Source organism: Chlorocebus sabaeus, chromosome 11, assembly GCF_047675955.1.
Source record: "Chlorocebus sabaeus isolate Y175 chromosome 11, mChlSab1.0.hap1, whole genome shotgun sequence".
NCBI lineage: Eukaryota > Metazoa > Chordata > Mammalia > Primates > Cercopithecidae > Chlorocebus > Chlorocebus sabaeus.
The window spans coordinates 103,294,912-103,318,574 of NC_132914.1; the positions used below are offsets into that span (position 1 = coordinate 103,294,912).

At 45.4% G+C, this 23,663-nt stretch overlaps 1 protein-coding gene across 2 annotated transcripts in view; it reads right to left on the reverse strand.

The window, feature by feature from the left end:
• Positions 1-23,663, reverse strand: part of NUAK1 (NUAK family kinase 1) — a 76,704-nt gene that overhangs the window by 27,544 nt on the left and 25,497 nt on the right. Inside the window, exon 2 of one of the 2 annotated variants that reach the window (XM_008004516.3) lies at positions 16,315-16,435. The exons of the other annotated variant lie outside the window; for it this stretch is intronic. Coding sequence (XP_008002707.1) covers positions 16,315-16,435 — 121 coding nt within the window. The remainder of the gene's footprint in view (positions 1-16,314; positions 16,436-23,663) is intronic. 2 annotated transcript variants of the gene reach the window in all.

A 23,663-nucleotide genomic window follows, 5' to 3' on the forward strand; every position in this document is an offset into this window, starting at 1 on the left:
TAATAATTCCCGTAACTACAAGGAGTACGAGGCACAGCCAGCACTGAGCCCAGCAGTCTGACTGCTGCCCCCAAGCTCTCAGCCACTCCATTACTACTCATATATCTCAACCCCTCTGACCCTCGGCCTCCTCATCAGTCCAATGAGACTAGTAATTTCCTCACAGGTCTCTTGCCCTCAGCACGGTGCCTCGGCCAGTGCTCAACAAATGGAAGCTGTTCTCACAATTACTTCATCAGCCACTTAGGCAGCTCTAGCAAAACAAAACCCTAACACTTTCCTCTCCCTGCTGGCATCGCTCTTTAAAACATGTTGTGGCTGCCGCAGAATCACAGCATTTTCGAGCAGGAAAGGACCTTAGAGAGCGGGTGTTATTTTTCCAGAATAGTCTAGGATTTATCATGCATAAGAGCAAGGCCTTGGGAATTAATACTGAAGAATGAGCAGCTTCCGCACCCTTGGCCCAGCGCTCCTTTGCCCATGCTTAAGGTCACTATCTACAAGGTGACAGGGATACTCTTGGCCATTCTTCTAGCAAAAAACGGCTGCTTCCCTTGGGCACTTTTACAACTGGTTATTTATAAGCCCAGAAATCTTGTCTGTGTTTATGTTATTAGTCACTAAGCAAAAGCTTATTTTCCACCAGTTGGGAAGGGTTTCCTTTCTGAAAAATGAAAGCCTGTGTCTCTTGGCCAGACAGTTTTACCCAGAAGCCTGGTGGCTCCAGAATGGTAAGGAAAACTATGGCCCTTGACATGCCAGGCCTACCAGGAAAATTAAATCCCTGAATAGAAACTTAGCTCAGCCTGAGTCAGCCCACAGCACTGGGGCCATGGCCAGGTGGTGCAGAGCCTGGATTTAGCACAGCAGAAAGCACCTACTATGCAGATGGCACTGGGGATACCAAAAGAAGACTGTTCCCAGTTTGGAGGGGAAGGAAAGGCAGGCCAGGTAGAAGGCTCAGCAAGAGGAAGGGAACAGAGCAGAAACAGAAGCACCAGCAACTGGCAGGGCCAGGGACTAGGAGAGAAAGAAGAGGGCGATGAATAAAGCACAAGAACTTGAAGGCCCAGAGGGAGCTGCAGGTGAGCCACACAGGCAACCAAACATCACCAAGAACAATCGAAGAGACAGGAGCAAGGCACAGGACAGCATCCAGGATCCTGGACCTACGAAATTGTTCAGGGCTCAATTTTTTCCAGGAGACTTCCCAGACAGGGATCTCTCCTTCCCTAGAACGCTTGTAATAAGAATAGTTAACATTTATTGAACAGTTACTACATGTCATGGATTAAAACATTTATTCCTCACAACAATCTTATGAGATAGGGATCCATATTATCCCCACTTTATAAATAGGGAACCAAGCCAGGCATGGTGGCTCACACCTGTAATCTCAGCACTTTGGGAGGCCGAGATGGGAGGATTGCTTGAGGCTGGGAGCTTGAGATCAACCTGGTCAACATAGTGAGACCTCATCTCTAAAACAAAAAATAAAATAAAATAAATAAATAGGGCACCAGCACTCACATCAAGAAACAATATTGCCAGCCCCCTGCAAGCACTCCTGCCATGTCCTCTTTCTGTCATTAATCATCTCCCCAAAGATACAGATACACCAATACCATGAATATAAGGAATATGAACCAAAATCATAGATGAGTTTTGAAGTTCTAAAAAATGGAATCATAGCCAGGAGCAGTGGCTCAAGGCTGTGATCCCAGCACTTTGGGATGCCGAGGCGGGTGGATCACGAGGTCAGGAGACCGAGACCAGCCTAGCCAACATAGTGAAACCCCATCTCTACTAAATACACAAAAAATTAGCTGGGCGTGGTGGTGGGCACCTGTAATCCCAGCTACTCGGGAGGTTGAGGGACAAGAATCGCTTGAACCCAGGAGGAGGAGGTTGCAGTGAGCCTGCCTGGTGACAGAGTGAGACTCTGTCTCAAAAAAAAAAAAAAAAAAAAAGGAATCATGTAGTATATTTCCTTTGTCATTAATTCAATATGTTTGTGAGAATAATCTATGTTGCTCAATGTCGTCAAAGATTGTTCACCCTCATTGCTCTAGAGTACTCCATTATGTGAATGTATCGTGTGGTTTATTTATCCCTTCTACTGTTGATAGACATTTGGGCTGTTTCCAGTTGATGGTTGTTATGAATAGTATTGCTATGGATATCCTTGTGCATGTCTTTTGATGCATACCTGTATGCATTTTTGTTGGGTAGATACCCAGTAAGATTGGATGGCAAATTTGTGCAACTCAAAAGCAAATGTTCCTGCCACGACTCTCCACCCCCTTCCTCCATCATCCAGTTCTGCTTTTTGCATTACATCCAATAAAGGTTCTCCTTCATTAAATGGAGCCAATCTCACCGATTTTTCTGAAACAGCTTTATTATCAGCCTATTTGAGGCATCCATCTGAGTATTTTGCTACGTGTCAAAGGGAATATAAAAGAGGAAAGGCACAGTCATTACCCCCAAGGAGTTGCTTTCGAGTTGGAAACGACCAGTACTTAAAAAATAATTCAAGAGCTAACCTTTGCAGTACAGACTTTAAGTACCTGGACAATCAGAAAGATCAGTGAGGTCACCCAGAAGGAACCTGAAAAGATTTCTAGAAAAAGCAGGCATGGAACTGAACCACCCAAAAATGACTCGGGTTTTGCTTTTGAGATAGTTTCACCATTGTTTCAACATATCCTAAAATACCCGAACTCTCCTTTTTCTTCGACTGTTCCACAAGCAGGCCTTCCTTCTTCCCAGACACCAACTTAAATTATTTTTCTTGTTTGCTGTTTATTTTCCATTTCAAAGGAGAGTAGGGATTGGTTGCTATAGCAACAGCTACTTCTCCACATTAATCCTGAATTTCATCAGATGTTCGGTTTGACAGTCCCGTTCTGTCCTCTGATCATTTGGCTTTCACAACTAGGCTAATGACCCAGCTCCCAGAGATTGCCTCCTGCAGCTCTCGAGGTTAATAACACAACGTGTAGAACTTGAGAAAATGTGTATTATAAAAACAGTGCTCTGGTCTGAGGGAAACGCTGATGAGTGAGGAGATCCTGGGATTTTAAGCATCCACTGGCCACGTGGCAGCAGAACACACTGGGCCGTTTTGGAAGAAAGAGGCCTGGAAAGCAGAGGATGAGGACCAATTTACAGGATGTACCAGGAAGGGTGGGCTTTTAAAAAGGGAGAATTTCTTTCTGTAACCTCCAGGGAGGAAGAGTCCTTTGTTGAGTTTTTTGGTTAGTTGGTTGGTTGGTTTTTCTTGTTTGTTTGTTGAGACAGGATCTTGCTTTGTCACACAGGCGGGAGTGCAGTGGCAAGATCTCGGCTCACTGCAACCTCCGCCTCCCAGGCTTAAGTGATCCTCCTGTCTCAGTCTCCCAAGTAGCTAAGACCACAGGCACACACCACCACTCCTGGCTAATCTTTGTAATTTTTTTATTATTTATTTATTATTATTATCTTTTTTTTTTTTTTTTGCTGGAGACACGGTTTTGCCATGTTGCCCAGGCTGCTCTCAAACTCCTAAACTCAAGCCATCGGCCCACCTCGGCCTCCCAAAATGCTGGGATTACAGGTGTGAGTCTCTGCACCCAGCCCATCTGTTGATTTTAATAAAAAAGGCCTAGGGCCTAGGAGTGGCCCCATGAGAATTCTCTTCACACCTTTGCCTTCTATCAGCTCCGTCTCCTAGGGGGCATCCAGGGTGCTGCCATTTCTTCCACGGCACTGCCTCCCTAGGCAGCAGCATTTTTGTCATTTTCCCAAAATCTCAGACCAAAGTACCTTTCCAGTCCTCATGGGTGCTCTTTTATTAAAGGTCAGGACAATCCTCACAGAAAGTAGCTTATTTTTCACTTCAAAAATGAAGTGATCTTTTCTCTGAAAGGACTGTCTGCAAACCAACTGACTCATTTAGTCAATACAAGATTCGTTCTTCAAAACTTTCCACCCTAGAAGTCAGTTTCAAACACCTCGTGGGCTCACGGCTTCACTAAATGGTCCTCTGATCTCTTCAATCTGAAAGCCCAGAGCAGTGAGGATGAGAAATGTAAACTGGCATCTCCCTGTCAATAAATTGGTCTGAGTTGATTCAGTGCAGTTCCTGGTTTGCACAACAAAAGGCTTTTTTGTCCACTCACTGTCTTTTCTTGAACCAAAACTCTTTCTAGATGTTGGCTGGCATGCCTGAAGAGAACCACAGCCAACGAGGCCACCCACGGCCAGAAGTGGACTCCATGGAAGGCAGAAGAAATGGTAAGAAAGTGTAGAAGCCACCTGCAGAAGAGGGGATGCAGAAGCCTTGCCAAGACCCATCCGTGCCTGCTAGGATTAATAGCGCCAACGGGGCCCAATATCCAATCCTAGGAAGGCAGGGGACGTGGCCAGGATAGAGAGAGAAGTTGTGTGGGAGAGGGGACTTGACAACACCATGCTGGACACACCACTGGACTCCACCCTCCTTCCACAACCATCCCTAGGGAGCATTTCTAGAAACCAAGAAAGACCCTAAGATGGAAATGGGCTCTATCAGCCATCACCACAGGCTCATGATACACACTCAATATCACACATGCACTCCAGAGCCTCCCTGATCATTCCCTCTATTGCTCTGTCTCAGCCTTTGTGTCATACACAACACACACACACCACTCACACTCTCTCTCTCTCTCAAAAAAAACACAACTCACTCACACAATCCTGAATGTGAGAAAGCCCCGGCAATTGATCAGAACCTCTCACCACTCCCCCCGGAAAGAAGCAAGGGATCTTGTACTTGATGCTGTGAACTTCTGAAAAAGCATGCTCCCCGGTTCTGGCAGTGATGGGGGTAGAAATACCTTTGTGAAGACAGCCTTAGGCTTCCACCCCTGGAAACCCCGGCAGAGGGGTTTGATACAGGGGTTCATCTCACCCTCACCACCTCACCAAGGTGGAAAGGCCAGGCCCGTGGTCATCACACCTCGGGCTCCAGCCACTTCCCAGTTGGGTGACCTTGGCAAGTTACTTAGCCTTTCTGTACCGCAGGCTCTTCCTCTGCTAAAACGAAGCCTCTACCTTACGCCTCATAGTAAGTATTATCACACCACACGGCAGCAAGTGTAAGCAGAAGTGTTAGCTGTTCCGATTCAGCAGCAAAGGGGAACTAAGGAAGACATCAAATCCAGAATTATGGGTATGCAGCAGCAGAGTCCACACCCAAGGCTTCATTCGTGCCCTTGAGGTATGTGTGCGATGGGCTGGAGGTGGAGGAATGGCAGAAATAGTGAATGAACACTTAAAGACATCGGAGGATTCGAGTGGCCCCCAGTAAAAGCTGAGGTGAAGGCAAACCTAGCTCTCTTCCATTCTTTGGTCCCTAGGGCTACTCCAAGCATGGGTGTCAATCTCTGAGCCATACCTACCAGAGGCACCTGCTGTCAGAAGTCATGGCGGGGAGCACAAATTCCCCGAATCAAAAAAAATCCCAGACTCTGTAGGTTAAAAGTTACAGTTCATCTAATCTGACCCCCCTTTCAATATCCAAATCCCCGCTGTTGTATATGGCCATTGTGGAGGCCCCTCTTCTGTGCTCTGTGAGCCTTCCCAAATGCATGCTGGTGACTGTCTGTGCAAATTAAGAAAGCTATCCCAGTTCATTCCAAAAGACTCCATAGTAAAGGGCAATAGAGTTTTCTTTTTTTTCTTTAAACATTAGTGTCAAGTATAAGTGGCATTATTTAAGGCACTGGAAAATACTGAATTCCAGGAAACCCAGGAGGGCGAGGCAGGACAGCCTGGGAGTAGCGTTAGTTTGTAGCTGTTTTGTTTCTGATCTCCAGCCTCTAGAAAAATGACTTGGGTGTAATCAAAAGAAAACAATGAAAATAATAACTTGAAGGTCAAATAGCTAACTTAATAGGAAACTCATTAGAAACGTGGCTGGACAGGCTCACAGCTGAAGCGCTCGTTCACATGATTACACGTGAGGAGAACTCTCCGGTGCTGTGTTACGAACAGGGGGGAGTCCTCAGTTCGGATCCAGTCTGCAGGGACTTCATGTGGAACTTGTGAATCTGGCAGCAAAGGGAGTGTGTTAAAATGCTCAATGATTTGCCATGGGTTCAAAAGAGTAAATACAAGCATAATATACTGCTTTGCCAAGTTCAACAAACTGTTTCATGGGGCTCTGAGTCTCTGATGAGGGCAGCAACCCAACAGCTGACTAAGTACACCCAAGCCTGAAGGTATCACTCACTGCTCACTGGTGACTGCCGCCAGACACACGTTCTTCCCTGGAATTCACTGATGATAAGTGATCAGACCAAGACAAGTTTCCAGAGCAGGGCTCATTTTCTCTTTGTTGCAGGAGTAAGCCTGTATTTCTCAACCTGGTCAATTAAACTGGAATATTTGGGGGTGAGACCCAGGCATCAGCATTTTTTACAAACTCCTCATGAGATTTTAATATGCCTCCATCGTTCAGAATCACTGATAGGCAAGCTGGCCTCAATCTTCTCTTCTCCAACCTCCCAACAGAAGTTTCTACCCCAGCCAGAAAGGACATCTCACTGATCCCTAGATACGACATCAGGAATAATCAATTCCATTTCTTGAGCATGGCCCTGGCACAGTGCTTAGCAATTTTATTCACTAGCTCATTTAATCCTACATTATCTATAAAGTAGCTAGCTACTGGTCCCATTTTATAGACAGGGAAACAGCCTCAGAGAGCTTAGTCACTAGCCCAAGGTCACACAGCAGTAACTGGCAGTGCAATTGGCTCATTCGAATCCCAGCCTACGTGAATGACAAATTTACACTCTTGCCCTACTATTAGGTTGATGCAGAAGTGATTGCGGTTTTCACCATTACTTTAATGAATGGTACCCGAAACAAAAGTGTTAATAGAACAGTACCTGGAACAAAAGTGCTCAATACATTTTTGTAAAACACATGAATGATTCAAAGACTAAATAAGCAAAGGAATGAATGAGAACAGTGGGTAATGTTAAGCATCGTTGTTCTTGTTAGATCAATTCAGCCACTCTCTGCCTTCAAAACAAACTGAATCAGGACCTGCTTGCAAATCTTCCTGGCTGAGAACCCTGGAGTAGCACAGTTGTGTCTGAGAAGAGAAACATAAACTGCTTGTAAGTATTTCCAAATAACTGATGCTAGAAATACAGCCCTGCTTTTGTTTCTAAGGAAACAAGAATCAATTATTTGGAAGGTTTTGCTTCTAACCTTCTATGGAGGGGTTTTTCTAGCACAGTGGGGTTGTGAAATTTGGGTGTACATCAGAGCCACCTGGAGGGCTAATGATTACTCTGGGTGCTGGAACCCACCCTCAGCGTTTCCAGTTCAGCAGGTCTGGGGCAGACTCCAGCTGGTCCGAGACTGCCCTTTGAGAACTGCTGCTTAAATGCATTATTAAGCAGTTTACCAGGGTCCTGCCATTCTCAAGAGGTGATTTTCCAGGGGCACAGGATGGAGCAGCAACACTTTCTGATTCCAGGACCTGTGCTGGGTTCTGCGGAAACATCTTACACAAGCTCCACTGCCCCTGGCCACAAGCTGGAGGTCAGAGTGGGGGGTGGGGGCAATGCCGTGTACAATAAGGAATACAGGCTTTTCCACAGCCCCTGTCTCTTGATTTCTCTTCTGCTTCTCCGGATTTTTAGAGCAGCGATTTTCACCAAGAGTGATATCTCCCCCCAGAAAGACCTATCCAAACCTCAGGGAGCACAGGTAGCTTGCAAAAGCATATTGTAGTGCAATTTCCCTGGTAAGATGAGAGGAGCTTTTAACTGATAGTGCACTCATCCAAAGTGTCTTCATGGTGGGAATTCAGAGAATATTTGAGAATACAGACTTATTATAACTTATCTTCTCACGGGCAGGATGCTTAAGGCTCACAGGGTGGGGGCATGAGATTCAAATGCTTATCAAAGGACGCGTTTGTCTATTTCGTTTCTTTTCAAGTTGGAGAAACACTTCCAACGGATGAGAGATCACAGTTAACAAATGCCAAAGAGGCTTCCAACTTTGTCCCAGAAACCCAGGATCACCCTTACCTAAAATAGGAGAAGTGATGAAAGGGTTGGCCAGTTCCAGCGTATCACAATGCAAAGAACCCATAAAGAGATGCAATCTTGCATGGCCAAGAGGAGAGATTTCCAGAAATCAAAACCAAGGGTGTCAAAGGGAAGTCACAGGCCGAATCTCCCCCACCCCTCCACCCACCTTTTCAATTTTATATACCGGACTGTTACCAGATGGGATGCTAAAGATGTTTGTTCTCAGTGGTTTTGCAGATCGGGTCTCCTAGGCTTTCAAAGGGGAAGTGGGGGTGAGACAGCATGCCTTTGATGTTTGAACTTCGGTCCTGAAATCAGAACCTCAGGCAAAAGCTGTTTTTATCTCTTCCATCCTAGGCAACCCAGTTGAAAGCTCCAGTGGGTACTTCCTTTTCAGCTGTTTTTTCCATATTGTCAATTACCTCCCTGCTGAGAGAATGGAATTCCTTTGACTGGAAACAGGGGTCCCTCTTTGAGATGGTGCCAGAGATTTCTTTCTTTTCTCTTGATTAGGCTCCCCTCGGTATCACACACTGAAAAGCATAGGTCTATCCTCTTTTATTTACTTAGCATTAGAAGGCAGTTATGTTTGTATTTACACAGAGTTGACAAATTTGAGGGTTAATCACCTTCACCCACGGGTCAATAGGAGAGTTAACCCCAGGGTTTGGTTCAAGAAAGATACATTTGAAAGGAATTATTTTTGAGATTCGGTGAGCAGCAGAGTTGCTTCAGTGAAGTCACAGATTTTACGGGCCTGTGGGTATTGTGATTATATAAAAATCAAATTTTCATGGTGTTCTGCAGTTCAGAAAACACTTGACCTATGAATTTAACAAAATTGAACCCCAACCTTCTTCCTCAGATGCTGGCAGAAGTATTTTCTAAAATGCCTACAAAGCTAGGATTTAATGCTGTCAGATATGTAAGACTGCAACCTCTATGAAGACTGGGAATTCTCCATATCACAGGGTCTAGAATAATACTTCCTTCCAATTAGCGGTCTCTGCAGACCACCAAATGACCTGGTTAGTATCGGGAGCACCGAGTTCTGAGTGTCGCTGCCTGGGTTCAACTCTCGGATCCACCACTTATTAGTTGGTAACCTTAGAAAATGGACTTTGCCTCTAAAGCTGAATTTTCCTTACCAAAAAAATAGGGATCTTAACATTTCATATTTCCCAGATACAAGGGTTAAACGAGATAGTACATGCACACCTCCTAGCCCAAGGTAAACACTCAATAACTCCTTGCTATTACTAGTACTATTTTATTTTATTTGTTTTTGTGAGATAGGGTCTCACTCTGTCACGCAGGCTGGAATGCAGTGGCACAAACTTGGCTCTTCACTGAAACCTCTGCCTCCCAGGTTCAAGCGATTCTCCCACCTTAACCTCCTGAGTAGCTGGGACTACAGGCATGTGCCGCCACATCCAGCTAATTTTTTTGTATTTTTGGTAGAGACGGGGTTTTACCATGTTGCCCAGGCTGGTCTCAAACTCTTGAGCTCAAGTGAGGCCAGAGGATCCACCAAAAATCCTCACTTGAGCTCAAGAGTTCGAGACCAGCCTGGGCAACATGATGAAACCCCATCTCTACCAACATGACCTCCCAGAGTGCTGGGATTACCAGCGTGAGCCACCACGCCCAGCCTTAGTATTATTTTAAAATGTAAATCAAAAAACGCTACTTCCTCCTTTCTAGCAGTTTCCCATCATTCCTTATAAAGAATCCACACTCCTTCCTCTGGCCAGTGTGGTCCAGATCTAGCCTTCTCCACCTCCTTCTCCTGTTACCCTCCTCCTCACCCCTGCAAACCTCCCAGATCCTTTGTCCCTTCTACCCATACCACTGCCTTCTGTCCTCTGAGCATTTGCGCATGCTGTTCCCTTTGTATGGAATTCCCAGGACTCTGAAGGGCTTAGTCTCTGCTTCATTCAGGTCTTCACTCAATAACCACTTACTCAAAAGTCTTTCAGTTCAAGACTCAGTCTGAAAGGGACCGCCTAGTCTGTTCACTTTGTTGACTCTCCATCTCCTCTCCTTGAATGGTAGCTCCAAGAAGGACAGGAGCTTGTTTTGTTGGCCCCTGTTTTGTTGTGCCTAGAATAGGGCCTGGCACATAGTAAGCAATTTATTAGCATTTTTGTTAATGAATAAGTCACGTTTTCTCTAGAACTGGTATTTCAATATCACTGGTGAGTACAGCTCAAGATGATGGCTCCCTTTCATTAAAACCCACACTTTCTAAACATACAGGGTTAGGCACATCATTGCGTTGTCATGTTGCTATTGTTGTTTTGTAGATGTTGTTGTTGCTGCTGTCACTATGTGTGTGCACATTTGGCTCTTTATTTTAATCATAAAGATCTTTGCTAAAGAAGACATTGGCAAGTTCTTTTACAGCTTCTACTCCTTTGGCTGGTATCCGAATAGCCACTTCAGTGCCTTAGCATCCATTTCTTTCTAAGCAAATTAATGCATTTCTGCACCAAGCTAAGGCTCTTAATTGGCCTGTCAACCAATCGGCTTTCGGAGAGAAGGTTCCCCTCTCATTCTGTGAGTAGCAGGGAGACCAGCAGATGGGCTCACAGACTCGGGTCCCACCACCACTGTTGCCACCCTTCTTGCCCCTACCACACCCCCAGGTTGCAGCAGGGGCAGGCAGGGGCAGAATGGAAAAGGCCAGGCTGAGGTGGCCTGCAGAGCCAGCAAAAGAAGACACAGGATCAGAAATACAGGGATGAGGCAAGGCAGAGCAAGAAAACAAAGGGGACCAGGAGCCCCATCACGTAGTCGTGACACCCAGCATGAAGAGCTGAACTGCATCCCCGCAAAAACTCAGGCATTGAGCACACCCAATACTTCAGAATGTGACCCTATTTGGACACAGGGTCTTTACGGAGATAAGTTAAAATGAGGTCCTTAGCACAGGCCCAAATCCAATATGACTGGTGTTCTCATGAGAAGAGGAAATTTGGACACAGACACATGTGGTGGTAAGAGGTATGAAGACATAGTTAGAGGTCGGCCATCTATAAGTCAAGGAGGGAGGCCTGGAACAGATCCTTCCCTCACCACCCTCAGAAAGAATTAACTTTGATCTCAGACTTCCAGCCTCCAGAATTGTGAGAAAATACATTTCTGTTGCTTAAGTCACCAGTCTATGGTATTTTCTTATAACAGCCCTAACAAACTAACACACCCAGTAAGTCATTAAACCTTCTAGAGTCTCAGTTTCCACAAGTGCAAAATGGGAATCCCTGGCCTGCCCACCTCACAGGTTTGCTGTGGGGATAAAATGAGACCAGATGTGGGAGACGTTTGTAAACTATGAAGAGTTCTACAGATGACAGGATGTCTAACTTCACTTTCAGAGCTGGATCTTTGGGTCCTATTGGGCAAGAAAGCAGATAAAGGCATGGGATCCTGGGACTGTGGTTCCCAGTGAGAGGTGCAAGAGCTGGAATACAGCCTTGGCAATCTCCTGCTCCCAACCCCCAGGGAAGGGAGGGGAGCTGCCCTCCTCCACAGTTATTTAGTGGATGTGGGAGAAACAGAACTTGCGTGGGAGAAGGGAAAGGGAACAGAACAGAAACTGGAGAGCTCTAAGAAATTAAAAGAAAGAAAAAGGACACATGTAAGACCCCGGGAGTTTTCTGGATAAAAACAACGCCTTTTATTTGCATGATACCCTGCAGGTCACAAAACACTTGGAGGCACTGGGTTCTCATTAACCTACTTGAGGTCAGGAATGCCTTTGAGAGTCTGATGAAAGCTACAGACCCTCTCTCAGAAAAAAGGAACTCATGCACACAACACATAAAACATTATAGAGCAGCACTGTCCAGCAGAACTTTCTATGAGGATGAAAATGTTCTGTAGCTATGCTGTCCCATACAGTCGCCACTAGCCTCCTGTGGCTACTGAGCACATGAAACATGGCTGATGTGACTGGGGAACTGAATTTTAAATTATTTTGTTTTAATTATTTTCCATTTAAATATCCACCTGTGGCTAGTGGCTTTTGTGTTGGACAACATAGTTACATACTATTCCAAGGGATTCACAGATCCCTGTAGCTCATCCATGAAATACCCTTGTCAATGGACCCCATGTTATGAACTATTTGTGATGATTACAGTGTTCTCATAATAATTATCTTTTTTTGAGCTTACCGGATACATGTATCATGCCATTTAATCCTGTTGAAAACCCCATGACAGAGCTAGAATGGTCATCCCCATTTTATAGATGTGATTACTGAGGCACTGAGAAGCCTACCATCTTACCCCAAGTGTTGTGCCTAGGTCACAGTGGAGGACTGGGGACGGAAACTGAAGACCTCCTGATGTGAGACCTCAAGTCTTCCCTAACTCCCTAAAACCTGTCCTAAGAGTTTCACCAACTGAAGCCCCGGTTCCCTCCTGAGGCCTTGATAGAAATTATTTCTAGTAACCTAAAGAACTTCCATTCGCACTGCTATGCATCTTTAAAGTTACAAGCAAGAGCTTTGGGGGCTTCTCTTCTCCTTAAAGCCTCCAGCCCAGGCTCTACTGAGGCCAACTTCACGTTGGTAACTAAATATTCTTCCATTAAGGTTTGTCTCTGATCTTCCCTTTGGCAGAGGGATGGTTTCCTGTTCTCCATTAGTCCTGTCTGATTACCAAGGCCATAGAGGGCACGGTGCTGGTAAAGAAGTTGGGTTTCTCCATGTGGGATGCCAGTGACCACACACTGCCTCTCAAATAAAGAACCCGGAACCTTCATGCTAGGAATGCACTCTCTTTGCCTTCCTACTCTGGGCCAAGAAATCCCAAATCACAATAGTGTTCACAGGCCACAGGACCATATGGGTCCACACCCTACAGGTCAATCCTTCACCATGGCCTATGGAGCTTAATGAAACTCACTTCCACGTTGTGTCTGTGTCTCTACTCACTTCTAACTTCTAAAACTTCCCCTCATTCAACAGGCATATTCAGATTTTATCTTATCAGCCTGGAATTCTATTTTCCCCAATTCTTCCCCCATCAAAAAATTCCTTCAAGGCCCAGCCCAAATGCCATACATCTCCATGAAAACTTCCAGCCCCCAAGCTTCCAGAACATGGTACCAAAATATACTGCTTACATGTCTACTGATATGGTTTGGCTGTCTCCCCACCCAAATCTCATCTTGAATTGCAGTTTCCATAATCCCTACGTGTTGTGGAAGAGACCCGGCGGGAGGTAATTTAATCATGGGGGCAGTTACCCTCATGCTGTTCTCGTGATAGTGAGTAAGTTCTCACAAGATCTGATGATTCTATAAGGGGCTTTTCCCCCTTTTGCTTGGCACTTATCCTTCCTCCGTCCATGTGAAGAAGGACATGTTTGCTTCCCCTTCCACCAAGATTGTAAGTTTCCTGAGGCCTCACCAGCCTTGCAGAACTGTTGAGTCAATTAAATCTCTTTCCTTTATAAATTACCCACTCTTGGACAGTTCTTTATAGCAGCATGAGAACAAACTACATCTACATAGCATTTTTTCCACACTGTCTTGTATTGCTTTTTTTTTTTTTTTTTTGACAGAGTCTCACTTGGTCACCCAGGCTGGAATGCAATGGCACAATCTCAGCTCACTGCAACCTCTGCCTCCCGGATTCAAGCTATTCTCCTGTCTCAGCCTTCCAAATAGCTGGGATTACAGGCACATGCCACCACACTCAGGTAATTTTTGTATTTTTAGGAGAGATAGGGTTTCACCATGTTGGCCAGGCTGGTCTCAAACTCCTGACCTCAAGTGATCCTCCTGCCTCGGCCTCTCAAAGTGCTGGGATTACAGGCGTGAGCCACTGTGTCCGACCTGTATTGCTTCCTGAGTGTGGGATCCATGTTGCTTCTTGAGTGTGTGGTCCATATCACATTCAGCTTTTAAATTTCTAACCTCATTGAACAGAGTGCTTGACAAGAAGTAGACACTCAGTAGACTAGTGGTTCTCAAACTTGTTAAAACACAGATTGCTGATCCCCACCCAGAGAGTTTCAGATTCAGCAGGTCCTGGGTGAAGCCTGAGAATCTGCATTTCTAATACTCTCAAATGACACTGATGCCACTGGCCTAGGGAAGCACTGTAAGCTTGAGAAGCACTGTAAGAGGTGTTTGTGGCATAAATAAAAGATGGAATGGATTAAAATTTCCCTTAAAAATCCTATCACCAGGCCGGGCGCGGTGGCTCAAGCCTGTAATCCCAGCACTTTGGGAGGCCGAGACGGGTGGATCACGCGGTCGGTCAGGAGATCGAGACCATCCTGGCTAACATGGTGAAACCCCGTCTCTACTAAAAGATACAAAAAAAACCAGCCGGGCGAGGTGGAGGGCGCCTGTAGTCCCAGCTACTCGGGAGGCTGAGGCAGGAGAATGGCGTGAACCTGGGAGGTGGAGCTTGCAGTGAGCTGAGATCTGGCCACTGCACTCCAGCCTGGGCGACAGAGCGAGACTCTGTCTCAAAAAAAAAAAAAAAAAAAAAAAAAAAAATCCTATCACCAAGGGCTCCAAAAATGAGCCTTCAAATGACCAGGATAAAAGAAATATATTACCAACATTTACTTCTAGATAAGAGGCAAAAATAGAAGCAGCAGAAAAAAAGAATGGCAACAAAAGATCAGGGAACCAGATGAAAAATGAAAACTGTCAGAAAAACTTTAGGAGCACCACTGTTGGTTTCCTTTTAACCCTACCTGATAACTTTTTACAATCAGACCAGAAATTAAAAATAAGTTCATTTTTCCTTTTTTTTTTTTTTTTTTTTAACAGACTCTCACTCTGTTACCCAGGCTGGAGTGCAGTGGCACAGTCTCAGCTCACTGCCACCTCTACCTCCCTAGCTCAAGTGATTCTCGTGCCTCAGCCTCCTGAGTAGCTGGGACTACAGGTACGCGCCACCATGCCTGGTTACTTTTTGCATTTTTAGTAGAGACAGGTTTCACCATGTTGGCCAGGCGGGTCTCAAATTCCTGACCTCAAGTCATCTGCCTGCCTCAGCCTCTCAAAGTGCCAGGATCACAGGCATAAGCCACCGCACCTGGCAATAAGTTCATTTTTCTGACTCAGTCATATATTTTTAAATATTCTAGGGAAACACTCTGACTCAGTAAAATCAAAATTGGGAAATTTTCATAAGAAAATAATCAGAAATGAATGTCAAAATGATGCACAAGGAGAGTTGTGAAGACCTGTTTACAATAACCAGAAATTTGGAACAACTTAAGAAAGTTGTTTTTGGCAAAAGAAATTAGATTCAATAAATTATGGTATGTCCATAAACAGAATGCTATAAAACCTTTTCAAAGGTCTTTACAGGAGAATATTTATTAATACAGAAAAGATGCATGAGACAACAAATGAAAAAAATAATCAAGCTAAAAAATAGTTTAAATAGCATGATCTAACTGGACAAAACCCACAAATAGATATAGAGAAATAGATAAAAACAGAGCTATGGAAAGAAAGCTATTTACCAAATTGGGAGTTAGGACAAAAATTATTTTTTAATTTTAACATTTCTATTTCAATCATTTCTACAATAAACACATATTGCTGTGTAATTTATTTACAGGGTCTTAAAAAATAAATGATAGTCTGTAGGCGGTTTATTCTCTCCACTTCTTCTCATGAAGGACCAAAGAGCTGAATTGAAGACTAAGCATTTGTATAAGCTTTTCCCCACCCTGCTATTTGGCAAACACCAACACAATTTGGGCTCCATTTATAAGGCATCTGCTGCACCAACCCTCTTTCTTGGTGCTTACTGGACCTGCTCAGGGTTAATTTCTAACTCAAAGAACCTAACTTTGAATAACTCCATACCACCGGCAAAGCGACTGACTTCTGGGAATGACATTTACAACGTATCCACTGTTATTTGGTCACCCAGCAAACTGTCATTTTTCAGAAACCAGGGCTGTCTCACAGACTGCCTTTCAATAAGGTGGGTTGCTTAGCAACTGCCAAGGAATTAAGAAGACAGAATAAGGCATCTGCCAGAGATATTTTATGACCAAAATGAGCTGCACTCATGTGTCTGGTTGTGTTCAAGGTAACCAAGTAAGAGATAACACCGGACTATTTTTGCATCATGAGGAAAAATACTTGGCTTCTGCCCAGAAGGGCAATTATCTCAAAGTCTTGGCAGGCCCCATGGTATGAGAAATGGTAACTGATACGGGGGTGAAAAAAAAAAATCACTGACCTTCATAAATACTGATGATATGAGGATGGTTGAGAGATGACATGATCTCAATCTCTCGTCTGATGTGAACCATGTCTTGTTCATCCTTAATTTTGTCCTTACGAATGGATTTTATAGCAACCTATAAAGTCAGGAAATGAAATGTTATTCAGAGAACTAAACAGATGCAAATCAGCCATTGGGGGAGTTTGGAAAATAAATACAGATGTTACTTGTTGGCAGAACCGACAATAACCAAAACAAAGCTTGGAAAAGCCCCCTGTCATGTCTTTCATATATAGCAAAAACGCTCTTCTCCCGGCAACAGAAAACATCAGGTTTTAACAGCCTGGGATTTGTGATGGTGGTTTTTGTTTTTGTTCTTGTTTTGTTTTGTTTTTGTTTTTTTCATAAAGCAGAGGCTGCTTAACACGGCCAGAGTCATTTACTCGAGGAACCCTGATGCTTTGAAAAAAGAAAAAAGGCAAGTTCAGTTTACAGGGTATTGATGATTAAACATGGTTAGGTGAAACTGGTTACCACTCAGCTCCACTGTGCAGCTGCCACAGCAGTGGCTATAAAAAATCATTACTGCCTGGCCAACCTCGAGGCCAGCTCTGCCTCAAGCCTTGGTTTTTAAGACTCCAGGCTATGCTGTGTTTACGCAAGGGCTCAGAAGCGAATTCCTTCCTACATCCTTCCTCTTGCTCAAGGCACCTTCAATAGCACATGGTATGACTAGAGGGCTCTTCTGGAGACAAATCAGGGTAAAACAAAGCGAGTGACAGCTCATCTCCCTGCCCGACCCCTGTCAATTCCCAAAGCTCAGTGCCAAAGTTGCAAATCCAAACTGCAGAGACCTGCTAGGGCCAACACACAGAGCAATTACTCAAAAGAAACACACCAAGAAAAAGGCAATGAATGACAACAGGAACCTAATAAGGAAAAGCGTGTTTGCCAATGGATTCATCTTTGCTCATAAACAAGCTGGTTGGTAACTTAATCAGATTGGCTCTAAGAGGGGCCAAAAACTACTTGAGGAAGGAGCATCCACGGGTAACAAAGAAGCCCACCAATCAATGTGCTGCCGGATCAGAAAGCCTGCCCAGTTCCCTTCCAGGCTGGTACTCTTGTGACCTCGACTCTCACCAGTGGAGGTCAGGCAAACTTTCCTAGGGGAAAGGCAGCTAAACCATCCTTCTGGATTATAAAGGCATAGAGTTATCTGGAGCAAAGAAAGTCCTTGTTATCAGCAACCCACAGCTACACCTTGCCTATCACACAGTCAACCCCAACCAGCCTCAGCAGGGATATATTCACTTTTGGGAGCACGTGCTACTTCTGACTTGCACCAGCTCTCCACCAAGCACTACAAACGGAAACATTTCTAAAATACATCAGTCCGTCTATGACTCAACAAGAACTGGGTAGCTGTTATGACTGTTTTCGCTATGTGCTGACCTCACAAAAAACAGGTTATGTCTGACTAGCAGCTCCCTGGATTTCTCCTTTGCAGTCTCCTTACCCCCGTTGTGATTAAGTCAGCATTTGTGTCTTTACTTGACTCTACACTGGCAGGGATCTTATTCACTGCTTTTTTTTTAACCTCCAGTCATTAACACCATGCTTGGCCTATGGTAGACTCGAGAAAACATTTAGTGTAGACAGGTAGGCAGGTAGATAAAAAAGGAAGGAAAGACGAAGGAAAGGAGGAAAGGAGGGAAGCTAAAGGGAGGGGAGGGTTGATGTTATTAACTGATGCAAGCTCAGACCAGAGAAGTGGTAGCAGAACTGGGGCAAAAAATGTGGGAACCACCCCAGTTAAATAATACTGCCAAGACACGCATAATGGGAAGAAGATTCAGAATTTCTTTAACATCTATCTACACAGGCAATAGAGAAATAGATAAACAAATATAAAACACAGGAGGCCAAGCTGTAAACCCAGGGGCAGGCTCCACCTCCCTTCGACCGTGGGTGGACCCATGGCTGGATAGAAGGAGGCTGCATGGAGATGAATGAGCCTCCCAGCTTAAAGGCCCCTTTTCAGCAGAGAGCCAGACTCAGAGCTACCCCAAGTCCTCACGACAGCCCCATTCAGTATATGGCAAGAAAAACTTCCCTTCGCTTACGTCAAATGTAAAGATATGACTGGATGGCTTTATTTTATCTGAGGAAGGGCTGTAATCCAGGGACCTTGTTCTGGGAGGAAGCAGACAGTGAACACACACAGGCTGTGGAGGGTGTGGGTGGCTGCTGGAACAACTCCTACATTCCTCCATAAGCTAAAGATGGTCAAGGGTAGAAACCACCCCTTTGATTATGCAGCAAGCTGAACTTGGCCTCAAGGAGGCTCTATTGTCAAGTTACAATAGGCATAAATTCTTCACCGTGCAGGGTCAGAGGAGGGTAGCGACATTCTAAAGGGTAAGAAAATAAGCCCACTTGCTGGTTCCCCCCTAACAGTCCAGCGAGGTGGAGGGTCCCACGGTGCAATCGCCAGGGGATGCTTTCAGCTGGGTGTGAAAAGGAAAGTGCCCACATTCTCATCAAGCCGTGCTCCGCACTGAGGAAACTAAAAGGGTTCCATAAATGTTAATAAGCATTGTGGTTGTCTCTCCACAAAAATGTTCCCTTTTCCTACAATGAGTTTTCCACTGAAAATGTAAAAGAGGGTGCATTCTGCTCCCCTATTTCAAAGGGGTGACAGGAAGTCAGGAGGAGACAAATGCTAGAAATCACTTTCATCTGTGCACCTGCCAAGGCTGGAGGGAAGACATTCAGCTCTACTCCCAGAGTGGTGGCGGACCCATCCAAGGTCCTGACAGCCAGTTAATGACAAAACAAAAAAACAATACTGCTACTAATAATAATGGCCAGCATTCATTAGCCACTTAATATATGGAGCAGACACCATGCTGAACGCTTTACACACCGGGGATCTTTGCACCTTTCTCATTCAAGCCTCAGCTTCACACCACCCTCTTAGGGAGACCCTTCCTGCCCCCTCTAGCTGATAAGGCCACCCTTATGGCCACCTCCCTCTCTCTATACCCTTCCCATTTTATCTTCTCTGGAGCATCTCACACCAACTGCTTTATTAGCTGCATATTTAGCCTGTTTTTGTAGGACCCAGGGAGCTAAGAATGGTTGTCATATTGTTTGAGGGTTAAGAAAAAAAAGAAAATCTCTAAACGCAGCTCCTGTAAGAGTGTCTGCTTGAGGAAGTTGAAGGATACACTGAGCCAGTGCACAGACAGTACTGCATAATGCTTAGGAACATGGCTTTAAGTCCAGGCTAAAGTCACACTCTAGCTGTGTGACCCTGGGCAGGTTACATAACCTCTCTGTGCACCAGTTTTCTCATTCATCTAGTAGAGAAATAATAGTACCTGCCTCAGAGGTCCTGGTGAGGATTACATGTCAGGTGCTCAAGAATACGCCTGGCCCAGGGGGTCACTGCTCAATAAGTGTCAGTCTTTTTTAACCCAGAGTGAGTGTTCTATAAGTACAAACTTCCTTTCTTCCTTTCTTTTTCAGAGCAAACTTGAATTTCTCCTGGCTCCTCAAGGGACAGTCACTGGAGGTCTTAGGGACATGTTTCCAAAGTACATAAAGGACAAGAGCATCTCCATCCTGGGTCTTCACATTGCAACCTCACCTGAAATCAGGAAGATCAGATCAGCTGGTCACACACCATTATCAGCAGGGCTCCTGAGTCCAAACCAGATAGGAGGATGAACACCTTGAACCCAAAAAGCAATCCCAGGACCATTTCTCCACCCGCTCCCACACTGTCTCCTTTGACCATTCAGCTGAACAGGTCACAAATATGTTCCTACTTAAAATCAAAAGTCAGCCTCAAGATATTCACACTTCAGCCTATATGAAATTTGGCTGTTCATCCACTTGTTCTTTTTGAAAACCTACCATGTACCAGGCTACAAAAGAGGGAGCTGGCGCCACTGCTCCAGCCCTCAAGGTGGGAGGTGGGGTGGGGAGGGTACGGGCAATAAGCAAAACTCACACCAGTAATTACATAATTACCCTCATGGCCAGGGCTACCAAAGAAATGCACAGACATGCCCAGCATTGCAGAGGAAAACTCCTCTCCAGTTTTCCTCAATTCTCACATCTACAAAGAAACACAGAGGTAAGGAAGGGGCCCAGTAGGAAGAGATTATCAAAAGTCTGAAATCACACACCCTCCACCCCCAAAAACCCCATTTGTTCCTGCACAAGTCAGAGAGCCTGCAAGGAGGAGGGAACTCAGGTGTTTGAGCCCGACTCACAGTACAGCCACGTTCATAAATGTTCCCGAGTCTAGACAGCACCGTGTGCCTTATAAAAAGGCCTGCTTTTAAATAAGGCCACCCTATGGTTTAATGTTTAAACCTTCCGCAGCAGCAGGTTTGGTGGAGAACCTGTGAATCCTGCCCTGTAGTGCCTGCCTGTTTCAGAAGCAAACTCAGCCCAGATAGTTCTGTTACATGCAACAGGCACAGCCTCCTCTTGAGGGTTGGAGGTTTTTCCTTTTTTGAATAATCACCAAAAACCACCTGCTCTGTGGCCTGCTGGGCATCCTCTCCCACATTCGCTGCTGTGGGTGTTCAGAGCTTGGTGACCTAGGAAGGGCTGGGGGATGCAGAGTGGAAGAGTAAATGCTCAGACTGTCATCGGCTGGGTAACCTCAGGCAAGCCCAAACTTCCCAGGTCACAGTTTCCTCACCTGTAAAATGGGGTTAGAAAATCCTGTTTCTTGGGGTTGTTGTGAGGAGTGGAAACTAGGTAAGTAAAGGCCCCAGCACACAGTATCCACTGAATGGCAGTGATTATAAACCACATTTAAAGGGTAATGAGCCCACAGCAAATCATATCATAGGTCTCTCAGCTCCCCTCCACCCCTACACATATCCTCCCCCTCCCCATATTTGCACAGTGGCAAAAGCAGGTTAAAATTAATATCTGGCCAGCCCCAGGGTATCCTGGTGTCTTATCGAGAGGATGCCTGTGTAGTGTAGGACCAGCCTTGGGGGCGTGGCAGAGAGTCTGGGCAGGTTGTATGTTGTCAAGGCTCTAACCAAGAGAATCCCTGCCCTCCTCCTTTTGCAACCATCTCCCTGCATGCTCATTCATTGATATAAGCTGGCCTTCAAGGAGTATTCTTGAAATGCCTCTCAAATAGGAGTCACCTCTGCATCTTGTAAAAGTGCAGATTCTGAATCCATAGGTCTGGGGATCCAGCCTGGGATTCTGCATTTCCAGCAAGGTCCCAGGTGATGCCAGCCCCAGGGACCACACTAAGCCAGGTCTTAGTGCTTTGTCTTTGACCCTGATGTCTCAACATTTTTTAATCAATGGCAATATTCTTAATAATAACAATAACTAGTATTTCTTAGGTGTTAACCACGTGCCAGTGGACCTTCTCATTTAAGCCTACCTATAATCCCATTTTGCAGATGAGAACATTGAAGCCAGGAAAGATAAATATTTCCCAAAGTTACATAGTTTGTTTAAAAAAAAAAAAAAAAAAGTGGAGCTAGAATTTGAGCCCAGAGGCTGCTGACTTTTAAGGCTATGAATAAAGTCGGGATGAATAGAAAACATCACAGGGAACAGAATCTCCTGTAGGATCAGAAAGGGTCCCTAAACCTAGTGAGATGGACCCCCCTCCAAGCAGATGAAGTTTTACAGGGTCATATGTGAGGTCCCAAAAGGAGGGACTGGAGGGCTGAGCAGCAGGGAAGAAACACTGTCATAAATATGGCATTAGCATCGCTTAGTGAGAACAAGTTTGCATCCTAATCCCAGCAACACGAGCTGGCAACTTCCCTGCCATTCACAAGGTGTGATCTCATACCCAGGCACGTTCCACAGCAGCTGCAGGGCACGAAGTCAGAGGCAGCACAGGGGATCTCTTCTTACCTAGGAACCCAAAGGCCACCTGCAGCAGGAGCGGGCAGCCAAGCCCAGCTGGAAGCTAGGGTAAAGGGCTCCTGCTCCTGCCTGGGAGATGGACAGAGTGTGGGGCAAGGCACGGCCCCACCGAGGCCACACCGGTCCAAAGCTCCCAGGATCACCAAGTGGCTTTCACTCAGAAAGGCTCTGCCCAACGACAGTCACCACGGTGATGTCACCCATCTTGCAAACAAAGCCCCTCATTAAATGACCCCCAGCTCTTTATGGAGGGGCCTGGCCAACTCAGAGCAACACCCCAGCAAGTTGCCATGATGCAACGGGCCCCATGGGAACCAAGCCAGCTCTGCCTGGGGCCCATGGGCCTCTTCTTCCCTTCCTCTTTGGCCTGTTGGTTCATGTCCTACATGAATGTATTTCAGAAGGAAACAGATTGGAAGCCAAGAGTTGTATCAGCAGGCTCTGAGGCGAGGCACTGAAGTCAGGGAGCGTGGCATGTGTAGCTAGGAGCTTTTCCTTCAAAGAGTGGCATCCCCTCACTAGCCCCCATCAGCCCTTTAATCTTATCAGAGGTTCTGAAAATTTAATCCTCTGTAACTTGGTTCTCAAACCTCTATTTCTCAAAATTCTCCATTAAAGAGATGAAGATTCCTGTGATGATATCGATTTCTCTCCTGCCATGAAAAATGCATTCTATTTTCAGAACACAAACAACAAAGCAGATGGGTGCTTGACTGGGCCTGGGCCAGCTCAGGAGGGCCTCAGAGGGCTGGGACAATTTTATCTATAGGGACAGTCATTCCTTGGTCTCTAAGACTCACCCCCACACCTCTCCCCTTCAAAGACTGAGCTAAGAATGTCATTATTGCAAGTGGTGATGCCACAAGGGAAGTGGAATTAATGACTAAGAAATCGTAGGCAGATCTACACTCCCTGTCAAGGTTTGTAAACATAAGATACAAACCGTGGCTGACCAGGCAAGAACCAAAGAAATAGCAAAAAGGCCACCAGAAAGTTCGTGCTGAGTGGGCATGCCAAAAGTGAGCCACAAACCAGCCTGAAAAGGACAGTCAGAGACTCCAGAGCACTATCTGTCCAAGGGTGGTGAGCAGATCACCTGCCTCCGATCCCCTGGTTAGGGGGAAAGGGGAAACATTGCTAAAATGCAGATTCCTGGGCCCACCCCAGAGCTAGTGAATGAAGGTGGCGGTGTCCAGGGTAGGGGGCAGACCTGGTCTCAGCATTCTTTACAACCTCCCAGGTGACTCTGCTGCACTCTGAGGTTTGAGGGCAGTCACCTTAAAGCCGGGTAAATGTGGCCCTGACGACATCTATTATTCTGTAGCTTAAACAGGAAGCGGTTATGTTACACACTAGATGACTGATGAAAATTAATGAAACTTCCATTTATACAGAGGGGAATTAAACACAGGCTTCCTTGAGGGGGCTCGGTG